The following is a 19612-nucleotide window of genomic DNA, read 5'->3' on the forward strand; positions in this document are numbered from 1 at the left end:
ATTGAAGAGGGAGTTCAACCATCTTTAGCTGAAGCCGAAACCGCTATTGATGACGAGTTTAGAAAAGTTTTTACTCATTATTCTAATTTGGAAGAACATGCTACACCCGTTGCTCCACGCCCTACTACTTCTCAAAGTAGCAAAAAGGGCTTGTCGGGTTTAAAAGTTTTACATTCACATCCAACTCCTTCTTGTAATGCAAACTTTGATGAATATCACTTTTATTTGATGCAGCCAAATGTGGATATCAAGGAACTAGATGAGCTGGACGTCTTAGCATGGTGGAAGAAATACAAGGCAAGTCATTCGATACTCTCAAGAATGACTCGAGATATCCTTACGGTTCAAGTATCAACCGTGGCTTCAGAGAGTGTATTTAGCCAGGGAAGACAACAAATTGGAAACCATAGACACTCATTATCCGGCTTTAGCTTGCAAGTACTAGTGTGCATTCGCGATTAGATTAGATCGGAGCGACGCAACCAAAACTTAGAAGCGGAGGAAGACGAAGAGGAAGAGATTGAAGATTTGATAGCAAGTGGATCGGACCAAATGGAAGACTTTGAAGATATCTCCATGGCCGAATATGACATGGGGGAAATTAACCAAATGATTGAGAATTGGTGATTTTATTATTCTACTATTTCTTTGCAACTCATGCATTATTTGCAAGTTAAAAAAAACTACAACTTGCAAATAAATGTTATCCAAGAATGAATAAAATATATGGCTCATTGAGTTTTCTTCTATTTACTTGTGTTCATATTTTTACTTATATTAAGTTAGGAATATACCTAAAATATACTAAGAATATACTTGTAATATACATGATACATCTACTTAAATTAAAAACTAAAAAGTTATATACTTGAAAAATAACTAAAATATACTAAGAATATACTTATAATATATATTATATATAACTTAAACATATATCTATATACATATATATATGTAAGTTTTATAACCTAAAGTATATTGATATATATAAGTATATTTTTACTATATTTTAAGTATATGTAGTATAACTTAAATATATAACTTAATATATATATATACACACGTATATGCTATATTACTGGCTTGCTCTTAGCCTGTTAGTTAGTAAATATATAAACTTTACTTATAAACTTATATAACATATGTAAATATACCTACAATATACTAATAAATACTATAATATATATATACTATACAAAAAAAAAAAAAAAAAAAAAAAAAAAAGATTTTGAACGTTTTGAACCGGATCGGTTCCGATTTCGAGTTTCTAACCGGTAAACCGGAATTGGTGGCAGGTTCCGATTTTTAAATCGGAAACCGACCGGTTTTATAACCGGTTACCGGTCCGGTTCCGGTTCAAACCAGTTGACACCCTTAGATGTAGGCAATATGAAAATCAAGGATGTTTCTCTCCTTTTTTACTTATTCTAATGACATCTTTGTATACACTCTACACTTGTAAAAGATATAAACGATAAAATAAAACTTAAAAGTCATTCTACGCGCTCAGTAGAAGTGGAGAATACATGTTATTCCATGTAAACATTGCCTACTCAAAAAACACTTCATTAAGTTGAATAACATAAATCATGTTAGAAAGATCGTAGAAACGACGAATTACAGCGACAGAGAAGAATAATATAATGAAAGAGATAACGAAGTCAAAATTGGATTAACATTGCTAAATTAATTACACATTGATTCCCTCATTTTCTCTTTGGCTTCTTTGATAGCTTTCCCTTCCCATTCTTAGCTCCCAAGTATCTTTCAACCTCCTCGTCTCCATCATCTCCACCACCTCTGTGTTTCCTTTTTCCACCAGTTTCTTTGATTTTCTGCATCAAACATGGATTGCATATGTTATTTATCTAATAACGGAAACAAAATAATATGTATCAGCTATTATTCTCAGACTTTTCCAAAATGTTCGTCTTAGATCCTTCAAAATTAGTGCATTTGGAGGATCCAACACAAGTGTGACAATATTTTTGAAGAATCCGATTTGTAACCGGCTTCATATTGTGTAATATTATATGTTTGCTATAGCAACCAAAATATATCAAGACAAATGATGCTGTTATAGAGAGGTTTGATTGTATCTCCTCTAACAACTTTTCTCCTACTGAGAAATGCACATAAGAGACTCATGTACCGAATAACAGCTCAGAATCCAATACACTCAAAAATCAAAGTATGTTTCACGCTACTAGCTCTACCTTATGACATTAACTCCTAAGCCTAATGAAAATCATGAATGACGAGATTACCAACTATAGCATTTTAAGTAAAGGGAAATTAACAAAAATAATTAGGCCTCATTTCACTTGATTTGATCGGCTAAAGTGTTTTAAAAGGCATTTTTGGGACTCACCTCAGGGCTCGCCCCAGGTCGGATCACAGGCAAAACGCCTCGGAACTTACGTATGGGGCTTAATTCTGTGAGGCTTACGTCCTACGCGCCCGACCGTACGCCCTAAACACGCCTAACGCCCAACACTCAAAGCTCACCTAAGAGTTCTTAGTTCTCACACAAATTATGTGTCAAATTCCTCAATTAACATTGTTGACCCTCATAATTCTTTATTAAATGAATGATGCTTAATAGTTTTCTTCATCTATAGAATAAGATGATTGATAGTAACTCAAATAACAAACCGTAGTATTGCATATTTACTATTTGAAAACACTGAGGGTGAACATCACATTTCTTTTAAGAATACATAGCCAAATTTTACATCTTCACTTGCCATTAGTCTTCATGATTTTTGTCCTATGTCTCAAAATTATCATAGTTTATTCATGGAGTGATGTTTTAATTATAATTTGATAAAGTTTATTGATTATTTTCTTTTAGGGAGGTAAATTGCAAAGTATATATGATAGTAGTATTCTTTAATGAAATTGCGATTCTTTTATTATTTGAAAGTTAAGAGGTTAGAGTTGGTTTGCATCTCACAATAACTTTTGAATCATTGCATTATTTATACTTGTAAAATTTTTGTTCTCTACGAGTTTCTTTAATCATGTTAATTTTTTAAAACTATTAATATATTTTTTATAATTTTTGTGTTATTATTCTATTTACTATTTTATAATTTAAAATTTTAAAGATCCATGGGGCTTATGCCCCGTGCCTCGGGGCTTACGCCTCATCCCGTACTAAGTAAAACGCTCCGCCTCACGCCCCCGCCTTTTATAACACTACTACTAACAGTCATTAGCAGTGCATGCAGAAAAAAATAAACACCGAAGAGACAAATACCATCAGTGAGATCCTCTTGGCTTCTGATACGCGCTCCAAGAGTAGCAAAACCTCCTCTTCCTCTGCAGGATACTCAGGTAATTTCTTCCCTGAAGATTATCAAGTTTAGCTCGGAAAACAATACGTAGCAGCAGCCAGACTAGAAAGAAAATTAGGGGAAAAGATACTAGAATCTCGGAAATAAAGTATTTCTGTATTTCGTACCAATAAGCTTTTCTATCTGTATATACCACTCCAACTCATACTGATTCACTAATGATATGGCAACCCCAGAACGTCCTGCTCGTGCAGTTCTTCCCACTCTATGTATATAATCCTGCAGGCCATGCATGCAGTGATAAGCTTAAATCGCACCAGAAAACAAAATTAAGATTATTTACATTGAACAGAAAAACACACCATCACTTTACAAGCAGGAAGAATAAAAAGATCCACCTTTGAGTTTGTCGGAATATCATAGTTGATAACCATATCAACAGATGGGATGTCAAGTCCTCGACTGGCCACATCAGTACAGATCAGGATATTGCACTCTCCGGCCTTAAATTTGTTTAGAGCTCCAAGCCTTTTTGACTATCCAAGTAAAAATGAGTGTGTTTGGGAGGAGGAGGAGGGGGGGGGGGGGGGGGGGGGGGGGATGAAATAGAACCAGCAAAGAGAAAATGACAAAAATGGTCCCTTATGTTTGCGGTTAGGTTCAAAATAGTCCCTGAAGTGTGCACTGAACAACTGTGGTCCTTTAAGTTTGCCAAAAGTTAACACTTCTAGACCCCGTCAATTATGACGAGAGCTATGAAAAAGAAAAAATTAGCAGGAACTCACATTTAGAGGTACAATATTTGTAGTGTTTACTATTTTTGATTTATTTTTAGGGTCTGCGTAGCTTTTTGAGGTGTAATTTCTGCTATTTTTCAAATTTTTTAGTGTCTAGTGCAGTTTTTTATGTTCTCTCTTTACCTTTCAAGGTAGGGTTAAGTTCTGCGTACACTCTACCCTCCCCAGACCCCACCTGGTGGGTGGGATTATACTGGGTATGTTGTTGTTGTTGTTTGTTGTAGTGCAGTTTTTTTGTGTTGCATATTTTAGGATTTGATGGGATTTTCTTGGTGCTAATGATTAAATCTTTTTTCTCACTATTTCCTTCAAATCTAATGAACATATGTATTGTTTAATATTTGACTAAGACTAAAAGTGTTAACTTTTGGCAAACTTAAAGGACAAAAATTGTTCAGTAAATACTTGAGGAACTAATTTGAACCTACCCTCAAACATAAGGAACCATTTTGGTCATTTTCTCAGAAAAAAGTGTGAACCTATTAAAATATGTCTTGAAGTTCAAGAGTATACCTGAGTCATCTGACCACTAATTGGTATGGCTCTCAAGCCAAGATTTCGAAGCATCAAGGCAAGAAGACGAGTTGCATCACATGTACGAGTGAAAACCATTGAAGTACTGCCAGACATCTCAGTCAGAATATAGATAAGATAGCAATCCTGTGAACCATGGATAAAATAATAAAGTCAGCCAAAAGTCATTATTTGATAATTAAAATGGGACCATAAACCATAATTCAGCAAATCAAAGCAGTCGCATCTATAGCCCCTCAACTAGGGGGTCTTTTAGGTTTATTCCTCGTATACTGTCTCTAGCATTCAGTCCCACATTGCCAGGCATTAGCTATACTAGTCCTCCTAATAATTTTAAAGCCAAATCAAAAGGATTTGCCATTATGGACCCTTAAAAATACTATTGCCAACATATCAGCTTCTGAATTCCCTGTTGCCCAACATCCCCCAAAACAGCAACACATTAATGTTCTGTAGTAAACTCATCGATTGTCATCAAACAAAATGCTGGATACAAGTCTTGCTGGATACAATGGAACATCATTTTTAAGCCAATTGCTGGATACAATGATAGCCACTTGTCTTGCTTTTTTTTTTCCCCCAAACAAACCTAAAATAGAATCTTGTCACTGAAGAACTGACCTTATACTTAGCAGGAATAAAACGGAACTGCTGCTTCAGTGTATCAACTGTGGAATATTTAGATGCAGCTTCAATCTGAAACAAATTATAAACAAAGTTATGGAATATACTCTTGGGCACCTACAAATTATGTGGTGACCGTTGGCATCGTTGTACCTTAACAGGATTTCTCAAACAAGCCCTCTGAAGTTTCTTCACCTGTAGTTCAATGTATAGATCTATTTAGAATCAGACTTTCCACGAAAAAAAAATCCACTCCTTTCGAAGGTACATTAAGAGTGGCACCGCAGAAACTATTAAGAATGAAATTTAATGTAATAATCTTATTGGTACTATAACTCCGCCTGTGTGAGCTCGCTCACATTGCCGGTCCCAAGCCCGGATAAAGGAGGAGGGTTGCCGAGGGTCAATCGGAAACAGCCTCCCTACCCAGGTAGGGGTAAGGCTGCGTACATCTTACCCTCCCCAGACCCCACTCTTGTGGGATTACACTGGGTAGTGACCAATCTTATTGGTACTATGATATAAAGAGTAAGTGTATCTACTCCCATAACAATGATAACTGATCATTAGCTGCATGCCAATACGAGAAAAAGTAGAAATACAAGTAAAAGGCTCCTCCATTTTCTGGTATCTCTCATATATAAATATCAAAATGAGCAAGATATTTGGAAATTTAAAAAAAAAAAAAAAAAAAAAAAAAGGCAAAACTTCACGAAAGCACTTTCCTCCTCAAATACTGGGGAAAAGATATCTATCCAACCTTAAAAGTGGGGATTTCCCTCAAAGGGAATCTAGAAAGAGAAATTATCCACAAGCAGAGAATAGAACATTTATAACTAACAATGGTTTCCTATAAACCACTTGAAAAACTAACCTTTTTGGTCATTGTAGCAGAAAACAGATAAGTCCTTCGTTCACGAGGAATAGCATTCAAAATCTGATCGAGGGCCTTTTCAAAATCCTCATTCAGCAACCTATCGGCCTCATCTAATACCTGTTGCATGTACAAATTCATGACTCAGAATACGCATGCATGCTCTTATCTAACTAAATAAACAGACAAAAGAGGACATCCCTGGAGCATTTGTGAGCATAAGACTCAGTGGACGAACTTACCAAGTACTTTATTGTACGAAGAGAAAACCCTTTTGTATTGGAAAGATGATCCAAGAGGCGACCAGGTGTTGCAACCTACATCAGACATCACGCAAATGAGCACTCAAATTTAAGAATGTCAGAGATTTAAGCGTATGGCTTTAGATAACACCTGTAACAACCTACAATAGCAGAATAGCTTTAGGAAATTTGGTGTAAAAAATCGTCCGCATGGCAAACTAAACTAGTTTTGCTGACGAGGGAACATGATAGGTGTCTGCATATCAAAAGATATGCCAGAGACTGAATTGACCGAGTACACTTAATAGTTCTCTTTGATAGGTGAGTAGGAATTGTATTCGCCAGCTGCATCAAGATGATGCAGAATGATGCATCAGGAACCTTACAGAAACATAGCCCCTGACTGCACAAACATGTGGGCTGGTTGTTTAACAAACTTCTCTGATTTCTTTCCCTCCAAATAGTTCACCAGAAAAACAACCCTACTTGCAAACAGAGCGAAATTTGAGAGGCTAAGACACAGCCACCTCGAAAATTAAAAAGTTGAGTTTGCACCAAAACCCTTCTCATAGAAGATAGGAGAAACTGTTGGAACGCATTACAATGGGTCCGGAGTCGTATCTATCCAAATTGAGTGATTTGCTTTAGGAGTCGACAAATCAAAGGTTCTCACAATTCCAGGGGAAGGATTGCTTCCCTAGACAGGTAAGAGTAGCCGTCTTGGTCTAAGCGGTTTCTGTGTATGAGTCTTACTCTACACAGCTGGACATCAAATTCTAGACAAAGCTACGGGGGTTTACCACCACATCCTTTCCTGATAAACTTGAAGTTTTTCATAAGCAGGTGAGGTAGAGAATCTTCTCGAATGGTTGCCCGTCTCAGCACACTTAATAGTTGATATCCTACTTACCTTACCTAATAAAATAGTTGATAACTTGATATCATATCACTTCCACTCCAGACTTCTATAAGATGATATTTCGCATAGATTCTTTTGGAGCCCTCTCATAAAGAAATAAAGGCTACTGATCTTACAATCCTAATGGTGGCTTAGTGCTGAATGAAAATGGCTAAAACCATGAACAAATAGATTTCTCATGCTTCAAGGCAGCAAAGGTACACCAACTTTATTTCCTTAGGTTGCTAAACGGATACATCATCTACCTTTTAGGCTTTTACAACCATCCAGTACCTCTGACAAAGGAGATATGGATAATAATAATTCATCAACCACTTCTGTATAAGCCACGGCATTTTGCAAAAGTTAAAACATAAGCACATTTCCTATCAGATAATCTAAGAAGAAAAGCTAACTAACATCCAGTAAAGGCCGTGATAGCAGGATTAGGAGCCCTTCTCACAAGATATTGGCAACAAATTTAACAAAAAACTGAGAAGAAAATACAATTTCAAACAAAGTGGGGTGAGGTAACTAAGTAGTTATTTGACATCTAGCCTGGAGTTTTTTTATGTATCTAGGGAAATCCACATGACCCCCTAAACTGTTGAAAGTAGAGATCACAAACTAGGTAGCTACTTGACATCTGCTTCATATAGTATTTGCCTTTAATTTATCTTTGGGCAAAGAGATTTTACTATTTGTAGCTCCATTACTACTTGCTTCACCTTAACAAGAGACATAAAAATGTGGTAGTAAATATATCAGTACTTACAACAATGTGAGGCCGTTTCCCGAGGGCAATGCTCTGCTGTACTTGATCTATCCCTCCAACCAGCTGTTAAAAAAAATACCAGCGATCATTTAATCAAAAATATGTCTAGCTGAATGCCAATGTCAATCATCATATACCACACTTTCAATTGTGACACGCTTTATCCTGTCATACAGACATGCCATTACAAATCCCATTGTCTAGCAAGTAGTTATCAAGCCTATAGATTACATTTGAAGGGGAAATGAATTGTTAATGCATGTGCATATGACTTAGTCAATCTCACCACTGCACATTTTACTCCAATACCGGATCCTAAAGCTTCAAACTGTTCAGCAATTTGAATCGCAAGCTCTCTGGAATACGCAAAGAAAAAAGTTGGGATTTTCAATCATTAAAGAGCTTCTACAAAATAAAACAAGTAACGGAAGAATAAGAGACCTTGTTGGAGAGAGAACGCAGGCAAAAAAGGCATGTGGAGCATCTAATAGAGCTTGCAGTATAGGAATTGCAAAAGCTCCAGTCTTTCCAGAACCCGTTTGCGCCAGACCAATTAAGTCTTTGCCTGGAACCAAACATCAAATTGTTTATAAGAGAAATAAATTCTCACCAAATAGAGGTTGATATCAAAGAGGTTAAATGATAAAAAAGGATCTCTATCCACATAATTTTCTTTAAAATAGTCATCCAATCAACTGGAATATTTGAGTGCTTCAAAGAATGTAAGCAATTTGGGAATAAAAAGGTTTAAATAATAAAAAAGGATCTCTATACAAATATTGTTCTATACAAAAGTCATCCAATCAACTATACAAATTGGTATACTTTTGAGTGCTTCAATCCAAAGGATCTTCCCCTCCTAACCTACATTACTTGATTGACGGAATTTAGCATGGTCCATTAAATTTCCCTCAAAAGTAACATTATATTCCATAACTTAGTGGTAAATTTGTATTATAGAAACATATGGTTTCTGACTGGCTATCAGTCATATAAGTATTTTACAGGAAAATCCACTTTAACCTTCCACTTTTTCTTCGTCAAAGAGTTTATCGTTCCAAAAATGTTCTATTCCCCCGCATTGAATCACTCCAAATACCATCTCCTTAGGCAATTACGTAAAGCTGTTTTTATCTCAAATTGAGTTTGCTTCTCTATTTCCCACTTCCCTATTAGTCATAAAGCTAATCTTTTCCTGTACTTCTCAAGCATGGATCCCACAAAATACATCTTGCAACCAGGGGCAAAACTAAATAGGATAGCAGAAGTTTTGCAAGCCCACAACCCAAAGTCAAACATAAAACCCACTAGGATAATCAGCTTAGAAATTTAAACCTATTTGAATCATTAGCATATAGCTTACAATCCCACTAGAACATGCAGCAAAGGTAAAGATGAAAAAACATAAAAGAAGGGAAGATCAAAAAACCTTCAAAGGCATGAGGCATAGCTTCAGCTTGTATCTTAGAAGGAGTTTTCCAACCCAAATTATCGCAAGCCTCAATCAATTGATCACAAACTCCTAATTCTTTGAAAGACTTCATTTCTTCTTTGGATTCTTCCATTTTGGCCGCGGATCCAAGACTTCTTCACAATGGGTTCTATTAAGACAGTAACTGTCGAATCAACAAGCAACAATGAACCCGTTTGGATTAGCTGACTTTGAGCAACTTTTAAGCACCATTAGCTGAAACACACTTTTCAAGTAATGAAGCTGATTTTATAAATAAGCAGTTATGTGTTTGGGTAGAAGTGGTGAATCTGACAAGAAACTGTTAGATGTATTAGTTGAACAAGTGTTGGTAAGCACTTTTTTCTGTAAATGACCGAATTATCCTTAAATCTGTTAACACTATTAAAGTATAGTTGATTACTACAAGATGTTCTATTCTAAATTTATTCAAATACAAACTCCAGTAACTTCTATGTCAATTCACTTTCAACTTAAACTGTAAGATAATTTTTACAAATATAACTTACTATCAACAACATATAAATTGTAATGCGAGGAAATGATGTTTATAGAACTCGTGGCTTTTAATTCCTAAATTTACACAAAAGAAACTTCATACTCCCAACGTCAAAGGCTCTCCAAAGCTTCTTATATCTCAAACTAACAAATTTTTCACTTTTCCGTGGCCATGAGAATTTCACTTTTTTCAGGAAAATTATTTCACTTTATTTGGAAATCAGCGTTTGGCCATGAAAATTCCAAATAAAACTTGATGTTGCATTTGGAATTTGAAAAACACCTAAAACCTTGTTTTCACTTTCAATACTTTCAAACAACCAAATATTCTTTGCAAAAACTAAAAAAAATACATTGCTAACCCCCCACCCCACCCCCACCCCCGGCCCCAACCAAACCTCCCTTAAGAAATAGGGAGAAAAATTTACTGTTTGCTTCTTTTTCTTCCAGCCGTCTCTTCACACCTTTTCTACGTGTTTTTTTTCCTCTGCAATTTCAGTTAAACTAACGGTAGGTTATTTTCACTGCATATTTTGTATGCGATTTTAGTTACCTTCACAGTTTCCTTGTGTTTTTTTTTTAATCTGTTTCTTTACTTTTTTTTTTTATTTGCTTTTGTTTCTGCTTTAAATCTCAAAAAAAAAGAAAAAAAAGAGTGTATTCAAATGTTAGTAATGACTGAATTATCTAGGTTGCTATTGTTGATATTTGGAGTTTTCTGCTGCCTTTTCTGTAAATTGTTATTTTTGGCTATTTTTTGCAAGTCATTTTTATGTTAGTATGATAAGTGAATTGTTAAGAAGAGGAAAAGAAGTAAAACTATAAGAAAAGTCGATATCAGGTACTCTATCCGTCCTAATTTAAGTGTCTTACTTTACTTTTTGGTCAGTCCCAAAAAGAGTGCTTATTTTTATATTTAGTAAGTTACAATTCAAGCATTCTACAACAACAACAACATACCCAGTATAATCCCACCAGGTGGGGTCTGGGGAGGATAGAGTCTACGCAGACCTTGCCCCTACCTTTTGACGGGTAGGGAGGCTGTTTCCGCCTCGGCTCAAGGAGAGATAAAAAATCATCAATAATAATAAGTAGTAATAGCAGCAAGATAATAGGCGTCGAAGTAAAAGAAACAATCAGATAGTGCTAGAGATAAGAACAAGTAATCCAAAACTAAAATAAAAATAATAGATAATAAGAGATATGCGAATGCTAAAATAAAAATACAAGAAAATGACGAAAAAAATACTGGTCGGAAAAAATACTGGTCCAGCAAGAAAGTAAGGTACCACTAACTACTAGCCTTCTACCCTAATCCTCGGCCTCCATACATTCCTATCTAGGGTCATGTCCTCGATAAGATGAAGACTAGTCATATCCTGCCTGATCACCTCTCCCCAATACTTCTTTGGTCTTCCTCTACCTCTCTTCCAGCCCTCCCTCGCCAGCCTCTCACACCTCCTCACCGACACACCTGTGCCGCTCCTCTGGACATGTTCGAACCATCTTAGTCTCGCCTCTCGCATATTGTCTGCCATGGAGGCCACCCCTACCTTGTCCCGAATCTCTTCATTTCTGGCCATATCTCTCCTAGCCAGCCAACACATTCATCTCAACATCCTCATTTCTACAATTTTCATCTTTTAAACATGAGAATTCAGTATTCTACATGGCAAGTTTATAACCACAAGATTCAGGAGTCTCTCTTTATTTCTTAAACTCCGAGCTTAGTCAAACTAAGACATTTCAATTAGACGGAGGGAGTAGAATATTAGGATCACTATGCACAAATCCAACTCAAACTTGGTTGCATATGTAGATGTAATCAGGATAGTTTGTGTTTTGCACACATGTGAAGCACTCCAGAGGAAAGAACTAAAAATAAAATATTGATTGAAAATTTTGTCATTTTTCTTTAGGAAGCAAATGCTACAATATAAGTAGGCGTTTGGTCATGAAAACCAAATATTTTTCACTTTATTTGGAATTTTGAAGTTGGAGTCGTGTTTGGTTATAGTTTTTGCAAAGAATATTTGGTTGTTTGAAAGTATTGAAAGTGAAAACAAAGTTTTAGGTGTTTTTCAAATTCCAAATGCAACATCAAGTTTTATTTGGAATTTTCATGGCCAAACGCTGATTTCCAAATAAAGTGAAATAATTTTCCTGAAAAAAGTGAAATTCTCATGGCCACGGAAAAGTGAAAAATTTGTTAGTTTGAGATATAAGAAGCTTTGGAGAGCCTTTGACGTTGGGAGTATGAAGTTTCTTTTGTGTAAATTTAGGAATTAAAAGCCACGAGTTCTATAAACATCATTTCCTCACATTACAATTTATATGTTGTTGATAGTAAGTTATATTTGTAAAAATTATCTTACAGTTTAAGTTGAAAGTGAATTGACATATAAGTTACTGAAGTTTGTATTTGAATAAATTTAGAATAGAACAATCAACTATACTTTAATAGTGTTAACAGATTTAAGGATAATTCGGTCATTTACAGAAAAAAGTGCTTACCAACACTTGTTCAACTAATACATCTAACAGTTTCTTGTCAGATTCAGCACTTCTACCCAAACACATAACTGCTTATTTGTAAAATCAGCTTCATTACTTGAAAAGTGTGTTTCAGCTAATGGTGCTTAAAATTCTAACAGCATTTCAAATCTAATCTAACCTATATTGAAATAAGAAAATGCTAGTACGAGATGGAAAATTACACATGCAAATAATGAATCACAAATACCAATCGAAACTAAAATGGGAGAAAGAGAGGGATTGCACCGACCTTTCTCGTGTGCAGTGAACTGAGGTCGTCTCAAATCTACTATATTCGAAAGTTGCACAGAAACGGAATGGCCCAGCCCCGTTGCTATTGTAACAACCAACGTTGCTATTAGCTGGGGAGAATACAAAAGCTTTACCCAAAATGGACGGGCAAGGTCTGGAATGGCAAAAGCGAATTTGGTTTTCGCTGGAATGGCAAAAGGGTATTTCCTTAGGTTTAGGCTTGAACAAACAATGAAAGAGACGGGTCGGGTCGGGTAGATTTGGGTGATGGGCTGGTCGACTGGTGGGCCGATTTGGGCTAGTCCGAAATTAATTAAAGTATGGGCTCATTTATTTGCCTGAAATTCCTCTTCCATTGGGTTTCTAATTTAATGACAAGTGCAACATATTATTATGTGACGATAATAGATGATCAATATGTAGAAAATATTATAACCCCACCATGTATACAGATACTAATATGGATTTATAATTAATTTAACAAGTTGAATCTTGATATGAAATAACCACAATCTATTAAAATGGTGATAAAAATAATACTATTGTCGTTGATAATAAAATAGTCAAGATGACAATAAAAAGAGTAATAGTATTAATAGTAGTCGTAGCGTTAAAATAAAAATAAAGTATTTAGCTCGTTAATAAATTTAGAAATCCAAGGAAATAAATAGGAATAAGGGAGAAACGAAATTGGGTGTCAACAGTCCCCCTCCATAAGCTACCCTCTTTTCAACTTTTCTAGACCCTAAGGGGAGATTTGGTTATAGTGATTAAAGACTATCTCAGTATAAATTTTGAAATTAAATTATTTAATATATGATTGTAGCTAAAATCATGATAAAATTTATATCAAAAAAATTATCTAACTCCCATATAAAAGGTGAGATTTTCTATCTTGGCTATAATCCCAACAACTATCCCCTAAACCTTGAAATCAACATTGTATCACTGCCCACTCTCCCTATGTCACACAGGGCCTATTACATGTGTGTGTAGAGGAGAGTTGTAACTGGCGAAAGATAGTTAATTGAATACTATTTATCAAAAAAGTATATTATATATATATATTGATTATACTATACTATCTATTAAATATTTTTTTTTTATATACATATATTAAACTCTGAAAGTCCTTGTATATTTAACTTTGTAAAATTTTCACAAATAGCTACCTTTTAGCTGCTTCTAACAAACTATAACTACAAATTCATTATTTACAATTCGTAGCTGGTTTTTCCTATATTTAGGTCTGGACGCGTCACATAAATATAGCCAAAATATAGACTAAATATACGGAACTGTTGAGCAAATAATGCTTCTATTTAAGGAAAAAAAATCTTTTTCAAACTAAACAGAAATCTGTTTTTAATGTTTCATAAATCACGCAAATCTCATTATCTTCCATATCTAATCACATATCTCATTCAACATCTAATCATTCACATAAAATTTGAATTCAAAAACTCTCTTCATATTTTTTCCCAAAATATAACTAAAAAAAAAAACTTTTTAATGTTCCATAAATCATGCAAAACTTGATTTGTTCATCAACTCAATTGCATAGTGACAAGTTGAGATTGTCTCCTGATGCTATGACCATCGGTTTTGTGTTCGTTATTAAAAATATTCAATGAAATTACATTATTAAAAATAAAAAATATTAGTTATTGAGTGCAATAAGCTGATATTGAATATTATTTAGTAACTTTAATAAGATGGGAAAACTTGACTCCATAAAAAAACTTTAATCCCTAAGGGTGGCTTTTGATTCACTATATTTTATCTGTATTATGATTGTATTTTTGAGTGTATTCTAATTGATCTGTAAGATTTGAATCGTAATGAATATATTTACAATATATTTCACTTGTATTTTGTATGCATTTTAGAAGTATTAAAATTGTTCTTTAATTTTTGAAGTATATTGTACAGAAAAATTGATTTTATGGTTCAATAATGAATTCAAGTGTACCATGAATATATAGAGAAAATGCATAGAACTCTTCCTGGTTCATCAATAAAATATAGTGAAAACATGTAGGAAATACAAACTTGATATTGAAATGCACTTTGTAATTTTTTAGCAGTAACTATACAAGAAAAATATAAATGTAATAAAAACAGAATTCAAATCTACGATTAGACTATACAACAAGCGGGATCATTACCAAAATACATAAAACTTCTTCTAAAATCTTCATAAAAATAATGCCGCAACAGTGATGTTATACATCAAAAAAAAGTTGGAAAAAAAAAAATTAAAACATAAACTGTGCTGTCTACAAATCTACTCCTGAACATCTACTAAAATCACTGCATCATAATCAGCGGTAGCCTTGACAGGTATTGGTGGTTGCTTGTTATCAATAAATGCATTCAGGGTTGCCTTGTCGATTTGCGTCATATCTCATACGGAGAAACTTTGCATCAATTTCAGCTGCAATGCGTCAAGATATACTGAAACTTTACATTAACAAACACATGAAAAAACAACAAAATAACAAATTAACCACAATAAATAACAACACATTCAAGATATACTGAAAATATACTATAAATATAATGCAAATATATCAATGTCAAATGCACTGTGGTTGTCACTGCAACAGTGCTGTAAAAATACACTTCAAATACACTACAAAATATACTTTGATAAAAAGTAAACACAAATTCAAAATCACATAAATTTACAAGTAACAAATTAGGTAGAAAAAATATATCACACACAATTTAAAACACAAACTAATTGAAATAATAAAAAATACAATAAAAATATACTTAAAATGTACGCAAAATACAGATCTGGTGAATTGAAAAAACAGTAATTAACTGAAGTTCAAAACACAAACTAATTGAAATAATAAAAAATACGACAAAAATATACTTAAAATGTATGCAAAATATAGATCTGGTGAATTGAAAAAACGGGAATTAACTGAAGTTCATCGAAAAATACGATAAAAATATACTTAAAATGTAAGTAAAATACATATATGGTGAAGTGAATCATTAATGAGAAAAAATACCTCTTGGAGAACATGAATATTTTTACTCTTGTCCAATTACAAAAACTTCAGATCTGTATTAAAAAATTCCGGTGGCCGGCGGAGGAGGGCATCTAGGAACAGTCATGGCGGTTAAATGATTTGGTCTTTAATATTTTCTGTTCAAATAGGCTGATCTTTTTAATTGCTACAGATCTGACAGTGTCAAATAGGCTGGTCTTTGTAATTGCTACAGATCTGACCGTGCAATTGCTACAGATTTGACCGGAAAAGATAAGACGACTGATGCCGGTCAGATCACGCCGAAGAAGATGGTGGTCTAAAACGACATGAGGATGAATGATACATGGATCCCTCAAAAAAAAAAAAAAAAAACCTTTAAACTTCCACTGAATACAGGGAAAGATGAAAATCTGTGGCTTAGTAAAGCCCAAAAAGAAACAAAGATGATGAGGGAGAACACAAAAATAACAGAAAATCTTACGTATTTTAGGAAATAGAGTTGAATTTTGGGGGTAAAAGGTTGAAATTAATGAGCAGTTAATACAGAGTAAAAAAAGGAAGTGAAAGAAATCAGAAACTGATTTGAAAATTACGAAATTAGGGGAGATGGGGAGTTAGAAACGTGTATATTTAGGAAAAAGGGGGAGAGAGAAAGTGTGCAGCTAAAAAATAGGGGTGTGGGAAATGGTAAGTTAATTGGTAGAAAAGTGGGTAGCTATAAGTTGTAAAAATATAATATTATAGCTACTAAACTTAATTATTAAAAAGTATAGTTATGTTCCATAAATATGTAACATAGTAAGATATGCCAAGTAAAATTTACTTTAACTTTAGGAGAAATTCCTCGTGATACCGACAAATGTGTATCAAGACAAATAAAGGATCCATTTAGGATAGGCCTCAAAATCTCGTTAGTCCTTGGGCTGTCTCAGCCCAATTTAGTACAAAATTTGACAGCCCACCAAGCCCATTTTATGAGCTTAAATATTGCATTTTTTTGTGTAGAATGGCCGTCAAAGGCACTGGTCTTTAATTTTTATCCTTTAAATTTAAAATCTTTAATTTTTGTCCTTCGCCTAAAAATTCATGGGTTCCGTATTCGAACTCCCGCTCAGTCAAATATTAAAAAAAAAAAAATCGCAAGTCAGGAGAAAAGCTTGATTCGTATAAGATTAGACAATTCATTCCTATCCTTTCTGTTTTCAGTCCCGAGTTTGCTTTTCACTTTTTTTTTATAATAACTCAAGGATCGTTTAAGCAATAATCTTCAATATATAGGTACCATGACATTTGCTAATTCAAAAAAGGTATTTTAAGTATATATGTGGTTGATATTAATGTACTTTTCCATGTGTGCTAGTTGTTAAATCGAACTGATAGTATCCAAGAATAAGTGAAATCATTGATAATGTTCTTCTTGTTCCATTCATATTTCTTTTGAAAGAGATATGTGAGAAACAACACAATTGCATCAGCCCTTCTTTTAGGGAAAGGAGCAAAGCTTGGCTCATGAATTACTAAAAATAGAGTAATTATGCTATTTATTTGTATTTTGACATAAAAAATCATCTTTATTGTTAGTCAAATACAACAGAGTATGCAACTGAACTATTGGAAATAGAGCAATTATAATCTCTGTTTACTTTTTGGCATAAACGTGTTATTACTATTAGTCAAGTGAAGCAGAACCATTCTCTGAATAAACGGTTTTTAGCTGCAAAATCAAAATTTTGGATTGATTTTGTATCTAGCTATATCATTCATCTTAAAAATTAAAACGTTGAATTATTTTTTTCTTGTTGAGATGGGTTACACTGAAAAATTGAATCTTTGAATTGAAAGGTTCAAACCCTGCTTATGAGTGGTCTTAGTCCTTGGACAGAAATGGTGGAGGAGATCCGCTTATGCGGTGGCGGAGCTATAAAATTTGTCAAGGGTGTTCGAATTTATATAACATATATTTTAAGGGTGTTCAATATGTAATTTATATCTGTAATGCATAATAATTGACATGTCTACACGGTTTTTCGGTGAAGGGTAACCGAACACCTTTGCTGGGTTGTGGCTCCGCCACTGCGCTCATGATGCTTATGGGTGATTTTGATTTAGTTCAATATTGCATTATATTGTCAGTGAAATTATTATTTTGATTTAATTCACTAATTACAGTATGTTGCTATTGAGATTATTTTCCACCGTGAATTTCTAGCTCATCAAGAGATATTATGTTATGCTAAATTACATGACGTGGAGTCCACTAGTGGTGAGGTGCATTTATGCTGTACTTGGCTAACGATAAGAGTATTTTTGTAAGCAAATGGATTATCTCTACTAGTTCAGACTTCAGGGGCATAATGCTCCACCCAGCTAAATGTAACGCCATGTTTGTGCCAAAAAACAAACGAACGACATAATTTCTCCATCTTTAACAATTTAAAAACATTTTGGGCCATCTTCCCAAAATTTTAAAAGTGGAACTAGACGAATTTCGAATTCCCCTTCTTTTGGGTGGTCTTTAAATTTTGCCCCTCAAATTTGAAATCTTTAAATTTTGCCCTTCGGCTAAAATTCATGGGTTCCAGACTCGAACCCCCACACAGTCAAAATTTTTAAAAAACTCTCGCAAGGCAGAGTTTAAATTTCGCTATGCCCCCACCGGCATACACTTGTGAAGGAATTACCAAAGTTATGCCGGATCCGGCATACTTATGCCTAATGGGTAGACTTGGCATAAGTATGTCGGACCCAGCATAACTTTGGTAATTCCTTCACAAGTTTATGCCGGGTCCGGCATAAAAGTTTGCCCATTAAAAGTTTTAAACTTGTGAAGGAATTATCAAAGTTATGCCGGACCCGGCATACTTATGTCAAGTCTGCCCATAAGGCATGAGTATGCTGGGTCCGGCATAAATTTGGTAATTCCTTAACAAGTGTATGACGGGTCCGGCATACACGCGACCCAAACCTTACCTTGCAATTTTTTTTTTAATTTATGCTTGAGCGGGGGTTCGAACTCAGAACCTCATGATTTCTGCGTGAACGCTCAAGGTTTCAATGCGAAGGACAAAAATTAAAGACCAGCAATATGAGAGGTATAATTTAAAGACCACGAATATGAGGGGCAAAATTTAAAGACCACCCCAAAAGAAGGACAATCCGCGCAAAAAAAATGAATTTGTTTAAACTATAACCTATAAATTATGTTATTTGGATCCTCCGAACGTATTGTTTCATTTATGTTGATCCTCCAAGATTTTTTTTTTTTTTTAAAGAGCATCTGGCAGAGTGTTTTTGAAGGAATAATTATTTGAAAGATTCAACACGAATGGAACTACATTTTTAAAATATCCAAGTAGCATAGCCTATAATTAAGAGTTTGATTTATCAACAGTATCGCTAGATATTTATGAAAACTAAAGTGATTGTACATCCACCATAAAATTTCAAAGCTTTATGTGCTATGAATCAGCGTTGGATTCAGTGCTTAGGCATCGAATTCATCTTAATCCAATAATTTTTACGTATTAATTTACAAAATATTCAACAAATGTTAAATTTCAACAGTTAAGAAGAACAATATTTTTGTGTTAATATTTTTAAAAGTCGAACTCTAAAATTTTTGAATTTGCTATGTCTATACGAATTAACTCATTTTTTAAAGAGTTCTATTCGTGATGAATAGTTTGATTTTTTCAAAAGTATAACATAGAATAGACATCCAATTATGAACACTAACATGATTGTACACCACCATAAAATTTAATTTTTAAGCCTTGTTAAAGCTCAATTAGAATGGGAAACCAAC

General features: G+C 34.2%; 1 protein-coding gene across 1 annotated transcript; it reads right to left on the minus strand.

The window, feature by feature from the left end:
* Positions 1–1545: 1545 nt before the first annotated feature.
* LOC132629277 (DEAD-box ATP-dependent RNA helicase 10-like) lies at positions 1546–12993 on the minus strand. The gene is made up of 14 exons (XM_060344984.1): positions 12798–12993; positions 9473–9659; positions 8485–8608; positions 8330–8399; positions 8044–8106; positions 6371–6445; positions 6129–6248; positions 5408–5449; positions 5252–5326; positions 4610–4756; positions 3698–3835; positions 3467–3578; positions 3263–3351; positions 1546–1835 (listed from the first exon to the last, which is right to left on the minus strand). Exons 2-14 carry the CDS (start codon positions 9606–9608, stop codon positions 1707–1709), a joined length of 1320 nt encoding a protein of 439 aa, XP_060200967.1. The 5' UTR covers positions 9609–9659; positions 12798–12993; the 3' UTR covers positions 1546–1706.
* Positions 12994–19612: the final 6619 nt, after the last annotated feature.

Source organism: Lycium barbarum, chromosome 1 (assembly GCF_019175385.1).
Source record: "Lycium barbarum isolate Lr01 chromosome 1, ASM1917538v2, whole genome shotgun sequence".
Lineage (NCBI taxonomy): Eukaryota > Viridiplantae > Streptophyta > Magnoliopsida > Solanales > Solanaceae > Lycium > Lycium barbarum.